This window comes from Electrona antarctica (genome assembly GCF_951216825.1).
Source record: "Electrona antarctica genome assembly, chromosome: 20".
Lineage (NCBI taxonomy): Eukaryota > Metazoa > Chordata > Actinopteri > Myctophiformes > Myctophidae > Electrona > Electrona antarctica.
Window position 1 is genome coordinate 16925617 of NC_136801.1, and position 12194 is coordinate 16937810.

The 12194-nt window shown below is 43.6% G+C and overlaps 1 protein-coding gene across 2 annotated transcripts in view; it reads right to left on the reverse strand.

The window, feature by feature from the left end:
* The window catches only part of LOC306913167 (integrin beta-1-like), a 38712-nt gene that overhangs the window by 9278 nt on the left and 17240 nt on the right, over positions 1-12194 (reverse strand). For both annotated transcript variants that reach the window (XM_079489744.1, XM_079489743.1), the window contains exons 2-10: positions 6634-6700; positions 5872-5957; positions 4737-4956; positions 3811-3981; positions 2562-2800; positions 1584-1739; positions 1169-1264; positions 427-516; positions 30-170 (exon numbers count right to left, since the gene is read on the reverse strand). In XM_079489744.1, coding sequence (XP_079345870.1) covers positions 30-170; positions 427-516; positions 1169-1264; positions 1584-1739; positions 2562-2800; positions 3811-3981; positions 4737-4956; positions 5872-5957; positions 6634-6700 — 1266 coding nt within the window. The remainder of the gene's footprint in view (positions 1-29; positions 171-426; positions 517-1168; positions 1265-1583; positions 1740-2561; positions 2801-3810; positions 3982-4736; positions 4957-5871; positions 5958-6633; positions 6701-12194) is intronic.

Genomic DNA, 12194 nt, shown 5'->3' on the forward strand with positions numbered 1-12194 from the left:
TTAGCAGACGCTCTTAATCCAGTCCCCACCTCATCGCCAATGGAGATGTTAGAACACTTGCGGCCGTTTTCACCCTCGCTGACCACTCCGGTCTTGCAACGGGATGTATACGCCATGGTCACTCCCTCTGGCAGCTTGCTGTTCTCCAGAATGACCTCAGATGAGAGTGACTGACAAAAACACGGACATAACATGTTATCACAGCCCAACACGGAATGTCAGCTGGTAGCTTTGTTTAGACAGGCCACAATCCACAAGTGGATTAAGCCCAGCACTGAGCATGAATACATGTTTCAAAATAGTTTGAATGATTGTAATCCCTCGCAAAGACATTGAGAATGCTTTAACGATTTAGATAATAGTGCATAAGTCATAGTGAAAGGCAGTGATTGATAGTGAATCTATTCTACAGTATACTGTACTTACGTTGTAGGCGTCAACGATGAGTTTGATCACATTGCTAGAGTTGGCAGACAGTGTTCCCACTGCAGACTTTGGAATCAGATTTTTCAGCTCCTACGCAGAGAAAATATACATCAGTGCAAATTTATGTCAGCGGAATCCTGCAATCACTGGAAACCAACTGTAAGCCACGAGTGAGGAAGAACAATACTTTTTCAGCTTCTTGTTTTCAACTGTGGAACACAAATGCACGGCAGACAGAATTGTGGTTTTAAGAAACTCTGGTAAGCTAAAGCCATTATTCTAGATTTAAAAACGATTCACTATGGGCTTAATATTTGAAATAATGAGGTGTATTGAGGTTTCAGTCACGGTGGACAAAACAATGGAACTTTTATCCAACTGTGTTATCCAGTTGGGTTAAAACAAACAGCAGCAGGGCAGAAGGAAATCGTCAGAGCCGCAGAGGCGATGCTACTGTTAATCAGGAGCAGATGCTGGTAGTCTAGGTAAATGTTTGGAGCTACTGGGCTTCTTTCAAACATGCTCACTCACATTGGAGGAGGAGATGATCAACAAAGACAAAGGTAACCGAGAAAAGAACATAATGAAAACAACAGTAAAGGTCCTTGCAGAATGGAATTGTTTTACGCTTCATCGCAAGTTTGCTTGGAAAAAAATGGAATAAAAAAGATTTTCAACTGAGTTGACAAAATTGTACAAATTGAGTGGAAATCTGTCATCCAGAGAATGAGGGAGGACTAACTTTATACACAGGCTGGAACTCCTCTGTGACGGCAAAGATGGTCTGGATGTTGTTGTCGCTCAGCTTCTGAACCAGATGAGCGATGGAGGGGTAATCCTAAAATGAGAGAAAGGAAAGCCACAATTCACCATAAATAGAGATGCAAAATGTCAGTGGAAAGAGACAATCCAAGCACTTTCTCACACATGGAGCTCGTTAAGTTACCCACTTACGCCGAATGTATACGTCGCCGTACGACGGTGTGTCAACATGGTAAAAAATAGCAGATATACAAGCTCACAAAACGTCACAATGTGATGTGTTGTTGTGACCTATAAATGCCTAAATTGTAAATTGTACCGTGGCTATTTGTGAACATTTTTTAGAAAGGTGAAAAGAAACACCAGGCAGAGGAATGCGGCGCTGCATCACATACATAGTAGTGGCTCATGGTGTACATGTCATTCTCCAGGTGACATTTCCCATCGTTGGGGAGAACGATGCCGCCCAGCTTGCCGTCCCCGGCAAAATGGAAGCCGGCGTCGGTGGAGAACACCAGCAGGCGGGTCACGTCCCTCCAGCCAATCTGCTCCTGATGAATGGAAAACACAATGAAAAGAAAACAAATTACTGTAAAAGATAGCATTTCATCTTTATTGTTTTTCCTTTAAAGCTGTACAAATAAAGCAGAGTTTGCTATCCACCATAGACTGATGAAATCCGATAAAAAAAAAAAACCTGGATAAAAAGAAAGAAAGAAACTCATCTGAACATGTTGAGCCGATTATCAGTGCATTCAAATAAAAGTCCACTAGTAAACACCACCATCTCATAAAGAAAATCCTTTTTAATGATATAATCGCCAAATCACCACATAAACTTTATATCGCTGCAAGACATGAGAATATGTGAGAATATAAACCTGGATGTGTTTATTAGACTTAGCGGGCCAGCCGTCCGGGAGCGCTAGCATTTTCTTCCCATGCCAGTGTTGCTGGCTTTTGCGAGAGAATTAACCCATTTAGGACTGAGGCCGATTCTAAAAAGAATGTCCTAAACAGTTTTCTGAAAACCCTATGTTTCTATGTTAGTGGTGCTCAAACTATTTCATGTCAAGGAACCCCAGAATGATATGTATTTAGCCGCCGACCCCCATCTGAAAATATGTTGTTCCAGGGACCCCCCAGAAGCAAAGATTTGAGTTAAAAATGTTCGATCTGAAAGAACATATATTCAAAGATTTGCGCCACATTTTCACGATTTTTCAAAAATAGCAGATCTACAAGCTATGAGCTTGTAGATCGTAGCCCCCCCCCAAACCCCCACCCCCCCAAAATAACTCAACAAGCAACTTAACAGAAAAACAAGCTCAAAGTCGGTTATAACAGGCGGACATGGCTACACTGCTACTTACCTTGCACACGGCCACCTGCATGATGGCGTCGAAGCCCCCCTCAGGAGAGTCCAGGTTCCCAGAGATGTGCTGCATGCCCACCAGGTTGTTGAACTTCTTGCCGTCGCTGGTCAGCTTCAGCACGTTCTTATAGCTGAAGGGGCTGGTGCAGTTCTGGTCCCCGGTGCACGGGTTCAGCAGCTTAGCTGGAGTGGTGCTGATGTACGGCATGACCGTCTTCTCCACAAAGGAGCCAAAGCCTTCAGAAACACACAATAAGGAAACGAGATTGAAAATATGTCCGGAACATAATGAAAAATAAACTTTCTTTTGATACCACCGTGCTGACTCCTCTGGTGCGATATACTTATACACTAAAATATACTATATACTAAAATAAATGGGTCGCAATCAGAGTGGCAAGAGTGAGTTTTTTATGTCTATGTTTTTGTTTGTTTTTTAATTGCTGAAGCCACTGAGGATAAAAAGGTGTTTAGACTGTCAGACAGAGATTCCAAGAATATATAGTAGGATTGCTCTTTCAATACAAGCGCTTTTGATCCCTTAGCCTCAAGGGACAATTGACCTGTGATTGCCAAGTTCATTCAATCACGAATTTGACCTTTTTGACTCAAATGTTAATCTTCTCTTCGGGGCAGCCTATGGCCCATGAACGGGACAGGGCTGATTACAATACCCTGCCGTGCATTGTTGTGGGCAGGGCATAAATGGGGAGACTGACCAGAACAAATTGAACTAGAAAAAGTGCCCCTCAGGGCACAGGTCTCCACCAGGATAGGAGCTTTTTTGGAAAATTGTCAAGTGGCATTTCTTCCTCAGCCTGCCCTAGTGGGAATATGCGTGCACAGTAACATCGCAACACTGTGTTAATGATTTGCGGCATTTCCACAGCCAATCTTAGCCAATCAGGATGGAATATGAGAAATCAAACAGACCCGTCTTGATAATAGAGCTCATGTGTACCGATTTGCGTGAGATTTGGATAAAATCTGAAGGAGTAATATTATTATTGTATATTGTTTTACATAAGTCGGCCTCCTGGTGGCGCTATAAAGAGCAGATGTGAAAAAAGCAGGTCAAAATTAAGTTTTTCCTTGGCCTCTAGGGAGTGTGCATACAAACAAAGTTTTACACATGGGCCAGTTATAGCGCCACCAAAACATACTCTCCCCATGCCTTTGGCCTGGTGGAGACAATGACTGTTCATGGGCGGGTGTAACTTTCTGCATGATCAGAGTGATTTTCTCACCTATCCTGAAGTCAGAGGTGATCTTGGACATCTCCAGCATCAGACTGGTTCCCAGGTTCTTGACGTTCTCCAGATCGTCCTTCATGGAATAGGACAGGTCCATCAGGTAGTACAGGTCAATGGGATAGTCCTCTGCCCGTTTAAACTTCAGGTTGAATGCCTGGGGCTCACCTACACAAACAGATGGCATGAATGTAGAGGATCTGCACAAGCTATAGGAACATACCCTATACTAAATGAGAATGAGAGTTTGCGCATCAGCAATGGTTTTCAGTGGAGTGCTAAACCCAAATCCAGTATACATCAAGAAATAGGAATTAAAAGAATTCCAAAAAGGTAGCACATCAAAAATGTAATGAATGGCGGACAAAGTACTCACATTTTCATTTCTTTATTGGCACACACCAAAAAGGAAATGAAATGAAATGATTACTATATTTACCCAGGGTATCTGGGCTAAGCTCAAGAACTTGTTTCTAGCCAGGCCCTGCTCATAGAACACATTTCATCGTAGTGGTTCAATGCCTTGTTCAAGGGCACTTCAGCGGTGGTAATTTGAACGTGTCGGACCGCTGATTCGAACTGGCGACCTTCCGGTATCAAGACCGCTCCGCAATCCGTTCAGCCACCGCTGCCACAAAGGAACGGATACCCTATACTGTTTACAAGAATGACTGAACTTCTCCTTTCAAAGCTGAATTTTGAACAGGTATATTTTGTTGCACGACTACAGGAGTAAATGCATTCCTATACAAGAGACAAAAACAACTTCAGAACTGCCTCAGAAATAGCATATGGACAGCAACTTTCTAAATGCTGTTCCGGGGCAAACACGTGTAATGCATTAACATACACTATACAGTGAGTATGTTGGACTGTGTGTTGTCAGTCACTATAGTGGGGATGTGCCCCTGACTGTCCCTCACCAGAACGGAGGGTCAAGGAGAGTTTCTGGGGCTGGATCTGTGTGATGTTCGAGTGATGGAGCTTATCCCCTCCCTTCTTGCGATTTGACACCGGCTTGTTTCTGAGGATCCTCTTTTGTCCTCGCGGGTTCTCGATCTTGATCTCAGCACAGCCCCTCTTCCTCAGCGACTCCAGCTCGTCGCATCGCGTCGACAGGGTCTCGCCTTGGCTTAAGAAGTCCTGGGGGAGGGGAGGCCTGGTCAGTTTGGTCAAGACAATTAACTGTCCCGATTCAGTTCGGTAAAAATCGGTATCGGCAAATGCACAAAATCAAATGATCGGAATCGGAACAGAAGCAATATTAACGTGATCGAGACATCCCTAGTTACCACGTATCACGTGTTGTCTGTTGTCTATCTTTACGCTTTATACAATAATAACAAAAAACAATCTTATTGCGGTGCCAATAAGATTGTGCCACGATTTTTCCCACCCTAAAACATGATCATCAGGTATTATTATAATATAAGGAGGAAGAACTTGTTCCAAAAAGTGCACAGTATTTGTTAAAATTATGCTTTTATGTGGACACGCCCACCAGTTCATTAAGTATGCCTGGTTTGCCTGGTGGGTGGTGATGTGTGGTGATCCACCTGAACTGAAGCCGCACCCACAGCTGTAGTTGTATGATAAAGGGGGAGGGGTTAGGGGAGGGGCTGATAGTGTGATGTCACTATATTACTGTTTATTTCATTGGCCCGTTTGACTGTCAAGGGTTCAGCCTCCAGGAAGAAACCCTACATACAAAGTTAATACACCATTGCACATAAAACCGACTCCAGGGTGTCTAGTACTGTCACATCATAGACACATGAAAAACTGGAAAAATACAAAAAATGTGGCACTCCATCTTTAAGCTCTGCCTGAGCAAAGCCCCCGTCAGTGGTTATTAAATTACAAAGTATAAATTCACTATGTACAAGCTCACAATGTGTGTAGATCAGCTATTTTTATTTATATTTATTTTTTAATAAATGTTGAAATATAAAAAAATCTATAATGACATGCCCAAAAATGTGGACGCTAAGTTATTAATAGCAAGCCGATCTGTCTATGCATGACACAGCAGCACGCTGAGGGCTCGGCTCCACATACCGGGTCTGTGCACCAGCCACATTTGGCCCCAGCCTGGATGCATTCCCCACAGAACTTGGCATTGGCACTGATGCAGTCGTTTCCCTCTGGATCGTGGAAGATAAAGGAGAGAAAGAGACACCGATTGAGAGAGAGACAGAGAGAGAGAGAGAGAGAGAGAGAGAGAGAGATGGTACCAGCAGAAGTAGCCTGTTAAAGCCCACTGTATTTACACAAGTTGTGCTGAAACGCTGCGTAATTGGAGAGGGAGGTGGTGGAACATTGCGCTCTTTTCCATTCTGCACTAAGCTCTGTGATGCTAAGGTGACACCCAGCTTGTGGTTAAATGACATCATTATGGCTAGGGCCGAACGTCTTATTTTGGAGGGGGAGGGCATTCGTTGCTCTGTCGTGCACGGTGTCCAGTAAAAGCCCAAGATCGATGCTTATTACATCATATCATGTCCTGATGCAGCCATGAGAGCGGAATACTGTTTTTAGCTTTTTATGTTTTTGAGTAAATGAATGCCCTACTTCGTCATAATATACAGTATCACAAAAAAGGTAGTAAAAATAGCTGATTGAAGATCTGCCATTTAAAAAGAAAGAGTGAAAATATATAACTGTGTCTGTGAGTCTTATACATATTTCAGAATTCCTGAAAAGTCACTGTTTTGGACGTAAAGTACAAGGTTTCCATCCGACGAACGATAGATGTGAGCTGACCTGGTTTAAGAAGGTTTTTTGGTAAACACACGAGATGTGACATGATGAACATCTTACCGTTCTGAGCCCTGCTGTAGCAAAAGACCCCTAGCAAGGTGGATATAAAGAGCAGCTTCAGGTCCATCTGAAAACACACACATAAAAACATATTAGCCTATTAGCCTACCCATAACCACTAAAACACTATTATACTTGGTACCCAAGGGGTCTGTTTTTGGACCCCTCCTTTTGTCCGTCCACACCACATACTGTATCTTCACCAAGAATAGCAGATCTACAAGCTTAACCCATTTTGACCTGAGATCAGATTCTAAAAATGTCTTCTACATCCTGACAGTTTTCTGAAAAGCTATGTTTCTATGTCAGTGGTTCTTCGATTTTTCAAAAATCGCAGACCTACAAGCTCGTAGCGCGCCACTCGGTGGCGCGCTATGAGCATGTAGATCTGCTATTTTTCAATAGCTAAAGCATAACATGTCACAATGTAATTCTAATTATAGGTCTGCTATTTTTGCCAAAACGTTTGCCTATATTTTCAACGAATGTTCACCTATTATGACTTGCCCAGAATAGGGACGTTAATGTTGATGTGGTTAAAAAGGCACGAGTCAAAAATGTCTCTTTGTTAACAGTGCAACCCCCATGCAGTGCTTTGGTGACTCGGATGCTTGTGTTTATAATTTCCTGGACAAAAGCTCCCCGGGAGCTAAAGAGGGTGTTTAGCAAATGATGGATTACATCTGTAAAACGGCCTACTGTAGTTATAATTGGCAGTAATATAATAACCACTGACAGCGACAGGGGCTTTGCTATTCAGGCAGTCACAGTGACAGGGAGCTAATGTAATAACGCAACAACCCGCATACACGCACGCACACGCACGCACACGCACACACACACACACACACACACAGTCAGCAGCCTCTCTTTGCCTCCCAGCATCACTTCGTACTGTAAATAGTCTACATAGGCCTCCCAGGAGTCAGCCTCTCTCCTGTCATGTCCATTGATCCCTCGGCTGTGTGCACGGCATCTGGTCAACCCCATGTCAATGAATCATTCCCCATTTCTAAAAGCTAACATCACGGCTTTCCAACAAACAAGGGGACTGACTAAATGGCCTTTCTCTGGGCCAAACAGCCCATTAGAGAACAAGACATCTTGGAAGAAGGACGACAGTGATGACTCGCTGGAGATTACAGTAAAAGCATTAACGTCAATACTGTACGAGATGCACTCAACCAGGAGGCCTAACAGAATATTGAAGGTTCGGCGAGGAGAAAGGGAAGGCACTTTTTCAATGCACATTTTTATTAGAGCCCTACCGATATAGTTTGCCGTAATTGCTGATATATCGGCTATTATCCCATCATTAAGACTTGAGGGCGATTCTACGAATGCCTTCTAAATCAGTATCACTTTCAAGATTTTTCTAAAATGTTCAAAGATAGCAGATGCACAAGCTTGCAGCACAGCACGAAGTGACACGCTGTGAGCTTGTATATCTGCTATTTTTTAATAGCCAACGCTAAAATAAAAAATCACACCCGTGTGAACTGAGTGGTGTAAGGTCTTATATAGACTGATCAGCTGTGGTCTGACGTAATGTCTGACGTAATGAAATCACACCCGTGTGAACTGGGTGACCATAGCAACCATGCTCATTTGTTTTGGTACGGACAGACACGTAAACTAACAAAGCCAGTTGTAGGAGTGGTTTACACCACTCAAAAATGACACAGATGCTTTCGGTACCAAGCATTGGCTGAAATAGCACTTGTTATTAGCAGCTATATTTAATGAGAGCCAGTAACGTGGCTGAAGAGGAAATTAATGAATCAAATCAATGATATCGCCTGATGCGTTGTTATGGCGAGTCGGCTCGGGTTGTCGCAAATCTAATTAACATGTGGAATGTAAGGGGCAATTTCCTGCCTCGTTACAAATCATACATCCCAGGGGTGCGAGTGCAGAAGAGGGAGAACAGTGGCTAATTCCCTACTGTGCTGCACGTTAAAGGCACATGGTTCACATTAAAGCGAGACAGACAGTGTTCAGCCAACACTCAACTTTAAACACTTAAGACCTCTTTTAGACTTCATCGCACGTCACGTGCATTGGCTGAAAACAGCCACCCTGTTTTTGAACCATTCTTAAAAACATGCCCGAAAGAAGGATGACGGGTCGAAATGTCGAAAACACATTTGATACGCAAAGCATGGCTTACAGTAAAAGTGTTCCTTTTCTAACCCTGCCATGGTTATTCAAAGTGGCTACATTAAAAGACTGCATTCCCTAATGCTGTGGTGAAGGAGGTTCCTGATGACGTTCACTGCAAGGATGGTGTTGAACGAAGCATTCCTGTGTGCCCGACCCGTGCGTGTCCGGTTATATACACATGGCAGGGCAGACATTCAGTCTACAACCCCCCACATTAGATCAGCCTGTTTAGGCCTTCCCTGCACTGCTCTACAAGTGTGTGTTTGCAAGTGTGTCTGTCCTTACTCAAGGTAAACGCCACAATTAGCCTGGCTCGGCCATCATCATACGACACTGTTCCTGTCAGGCATGCTCGAAGCACTTGGACTGTCATTTACAGTAGCTACCAACAGCCTTCTGGCGAGGAGATAAAGCTATGGGAAAACAGTTACGTTAGTGCTCAAAATAGTAACGGGCTTGGTTGTTGAGAGAGGGTGTGATGGTGGTCTTTGCAAGAGCTTATGACAGGATTTAAGGACAATGAGAGAAGCGAGTTCTCCGGACACTGTGAATATCGAGTTGACGTGTGAGGAAAATAAATTCACATTCCTCTTTTAATTTCTTCCTTCCTTTCTGCATTTTTACGCTTTATTTCAGACAGAAAAGTAAAGAGAGATAGGAAACCAAGGGCAGACAGGGGAGAGACTTGAGATAAGACAGGAGTCAAAGTCAAACTCGGGTCCTCGCGCTAACGAGATGCATATGGTCTGTGCACTAACCGGTTGAGACACCAGGCACCCAAAATTCCTCTTATTTCTGTCAAAACCACAAACTCGAAAAGTTATTTCTTTAAGCTTGTGTTCTCGCTGGGGCTTCGACCTCAGCTCTGAGTTCCAGGGAAACATTCTAATGCAAACTATGCCTGTATAATGCCAGCGAGGTGTCAAGTTAGAAAAACAGCCATGGCGTTTTCTATCCATGAAGCTTAGCAGCTGTGGAAAGCGCTAAAAACTGCAACGCACCATGGAGGAAGGATAGGATATAGGAGCAGGAGAGAGAGGTCTTGTTGAGCTGAGGACATCTCCAATAACCAAGATGCCATATATTTAGCTAGCCATGATAATGGCAAGAAAAGAAAAGAAAGACCTATAGGAACAGGCGTTTTCATTTATCTCTCCTGGAAAGTGAATGACACAATATAAAAACATTCACAAACATTTCGGCCATATATCTTGTCAGATAGGAATTGCAGTGCCAGTACGAGGAGGGAGGGGTGGGCAGGGGACTATTAAGGGACTGAAGCAAAACAGTCGCAAAGCCAAAAACTATTTCTGTGTGTGGAAACAAAAATAAAGGAAAGGCCCAGACAGCATACTAGTAACTGAGCTGAAACCAGAGGGTTGTTTTGCTCAAGAAAAGCGATAATCTACAGTACTTTGTATAGTAGAACTTGTAGAAGTATGACATCGGTAAGAAAAAACGCACGACTCAACTCTATGTCTGTCTTTGTCATATAGAGCAGTGTTTTTTAATATGTGGGATTGCTGTGCCGCTATGTAGGATCACATACCGGCACACTGATATATTATATGATAGGGTTACATACAATTAACAGATTTTATTGTATATTATTCTTTTTTTTAAATCGCCCTGATAAACACCCCGAACGCCCGGGGTTATTGAATCCATTAAATCATAGCGCCCAGCGATTTATAGCAGTGGAGCACATTTAGCGACAGTCTAGACCGGATGCTATCCAGGATGTGGCTGAAGTAGCTTGATGTAGCCAAAACACTCTCGATGCGAGAGTGGGATGATTAATTCTAACGCGACTAGTGACGGGACCGGGATGGGCCGTCTAACACATAATCTTTTCTTAGAATTGGACGGAATGATTTAGATCAAGAGTTATTCACGTTTTAAGATTTCCGATCTCGTCGGCTATAATGGGGAACATTTTCGATGACGTCCCACCGGAAAATAACATTGAATGTTGCGCAACAGACGCTCCCAGCCTGTGGAGCGATGCGATCAGTTTTGATATCAATAATCCCCGTCCTTTTGATCAATCTCCGTCCTGAGCACTGGGCGTTACTAATTGATTGAACGAAGAACTCCGTCCTTGCCGCTCAGGGTGTTAACTTGACGCATCCATTTGGAGACTGAAAGGAGGAATACTGTTAATCAGTGGTTCCCAAACCTTTTCATGTCAAGGACCCCCAAATTGACACTAATAGCCTGTGGACCCCCATTTCAAAAGATATGCCAGGGACCCCCATGAGAGAAGATTTGTACAGCTCTAGCAGTTATTCTCAACCCGTTTAATTTCAAGGACCCCCATTTTGATATGCATATAGGCTACGTCCCCCATTGAATGGCATTTCTATCTCTGAGACCCCAATTTATATTGTTATTTAACCAAATGTTAATGGAACCAAATGGACCCGTTCCATTTGTACACTCTCAGGGTTACAGACCCATAAGGGTCCATTTGCTTCCAAACTATCATTTAGCTGGGGACCCCCTGGAACTCCCTCAAGGACCCCTGGGGGTCCCTGGACCCCACTTTGCGAACCACTGCTGTAAATGTCACTGAAATCTCACTTCTTTTTACATACTACTGTAAATGTTTTGGTTACTTTGGTTACTAATTTAATTCCTGAAGAAGATCCCAGTGATCGAAACGTTGAATCAATAAACCAGTGTGAAAAAGCATGAAAAAGCTATTGAAATGAGTAACTGATTCTCCCTTTCTATGTCTGATGGCCCCTTGTTTTCTTTTTTTTACGGGCTTCTTGGTCTCGTTTGGCGAGGTGGGACTAGGTAAGGCTGGGGGGCTGGAATGCATTCCTGCACATTGGGGATGGACCATACCCCAATGTGCAGGACAGTCACCCAGTAGCCACGACCTGCAATGATCTTTACTGCACTTTGAGAAATGTGAGCCATGGCATGATGCCATTTGTCACACCTTGTCTCCAACACTGGCATATCTCTACCCGTTGTTCTCACTGCCTCAAAAGGTATTATATTAAAACTAGAAAAAGTGCCCTTCTGGGCACAGGTCTCCACCAGGAAGATAGGACTGTGTGAGATGTTTGGCAAAATGTTTAGGATTTTTGGACAGAATCTGGAGGAGTAATATCAAAAAATGTGTTTTACAAAAGTCTGCCTCCTGGTGGCGCTATAAAAGGCAGATGCGGAAAATGCAGGTCAACGGTTTGTCCTTGGCCTCTAGGGAGTGTGCATGCAACGTTTCACGCAGATCGGTGCAGTTTTAGGTAAAACATGTGAAAAGCTGCCTCATGGTGGCGCTATAACAGGCCGTTCTGGAAAATGTGGGGCAGAGGTTCATCGTTGGCATCCAGGGAGTGTGTGTGCAAAGTTTGGCATCGACCGGGTTAACGGTGCCGGAGATT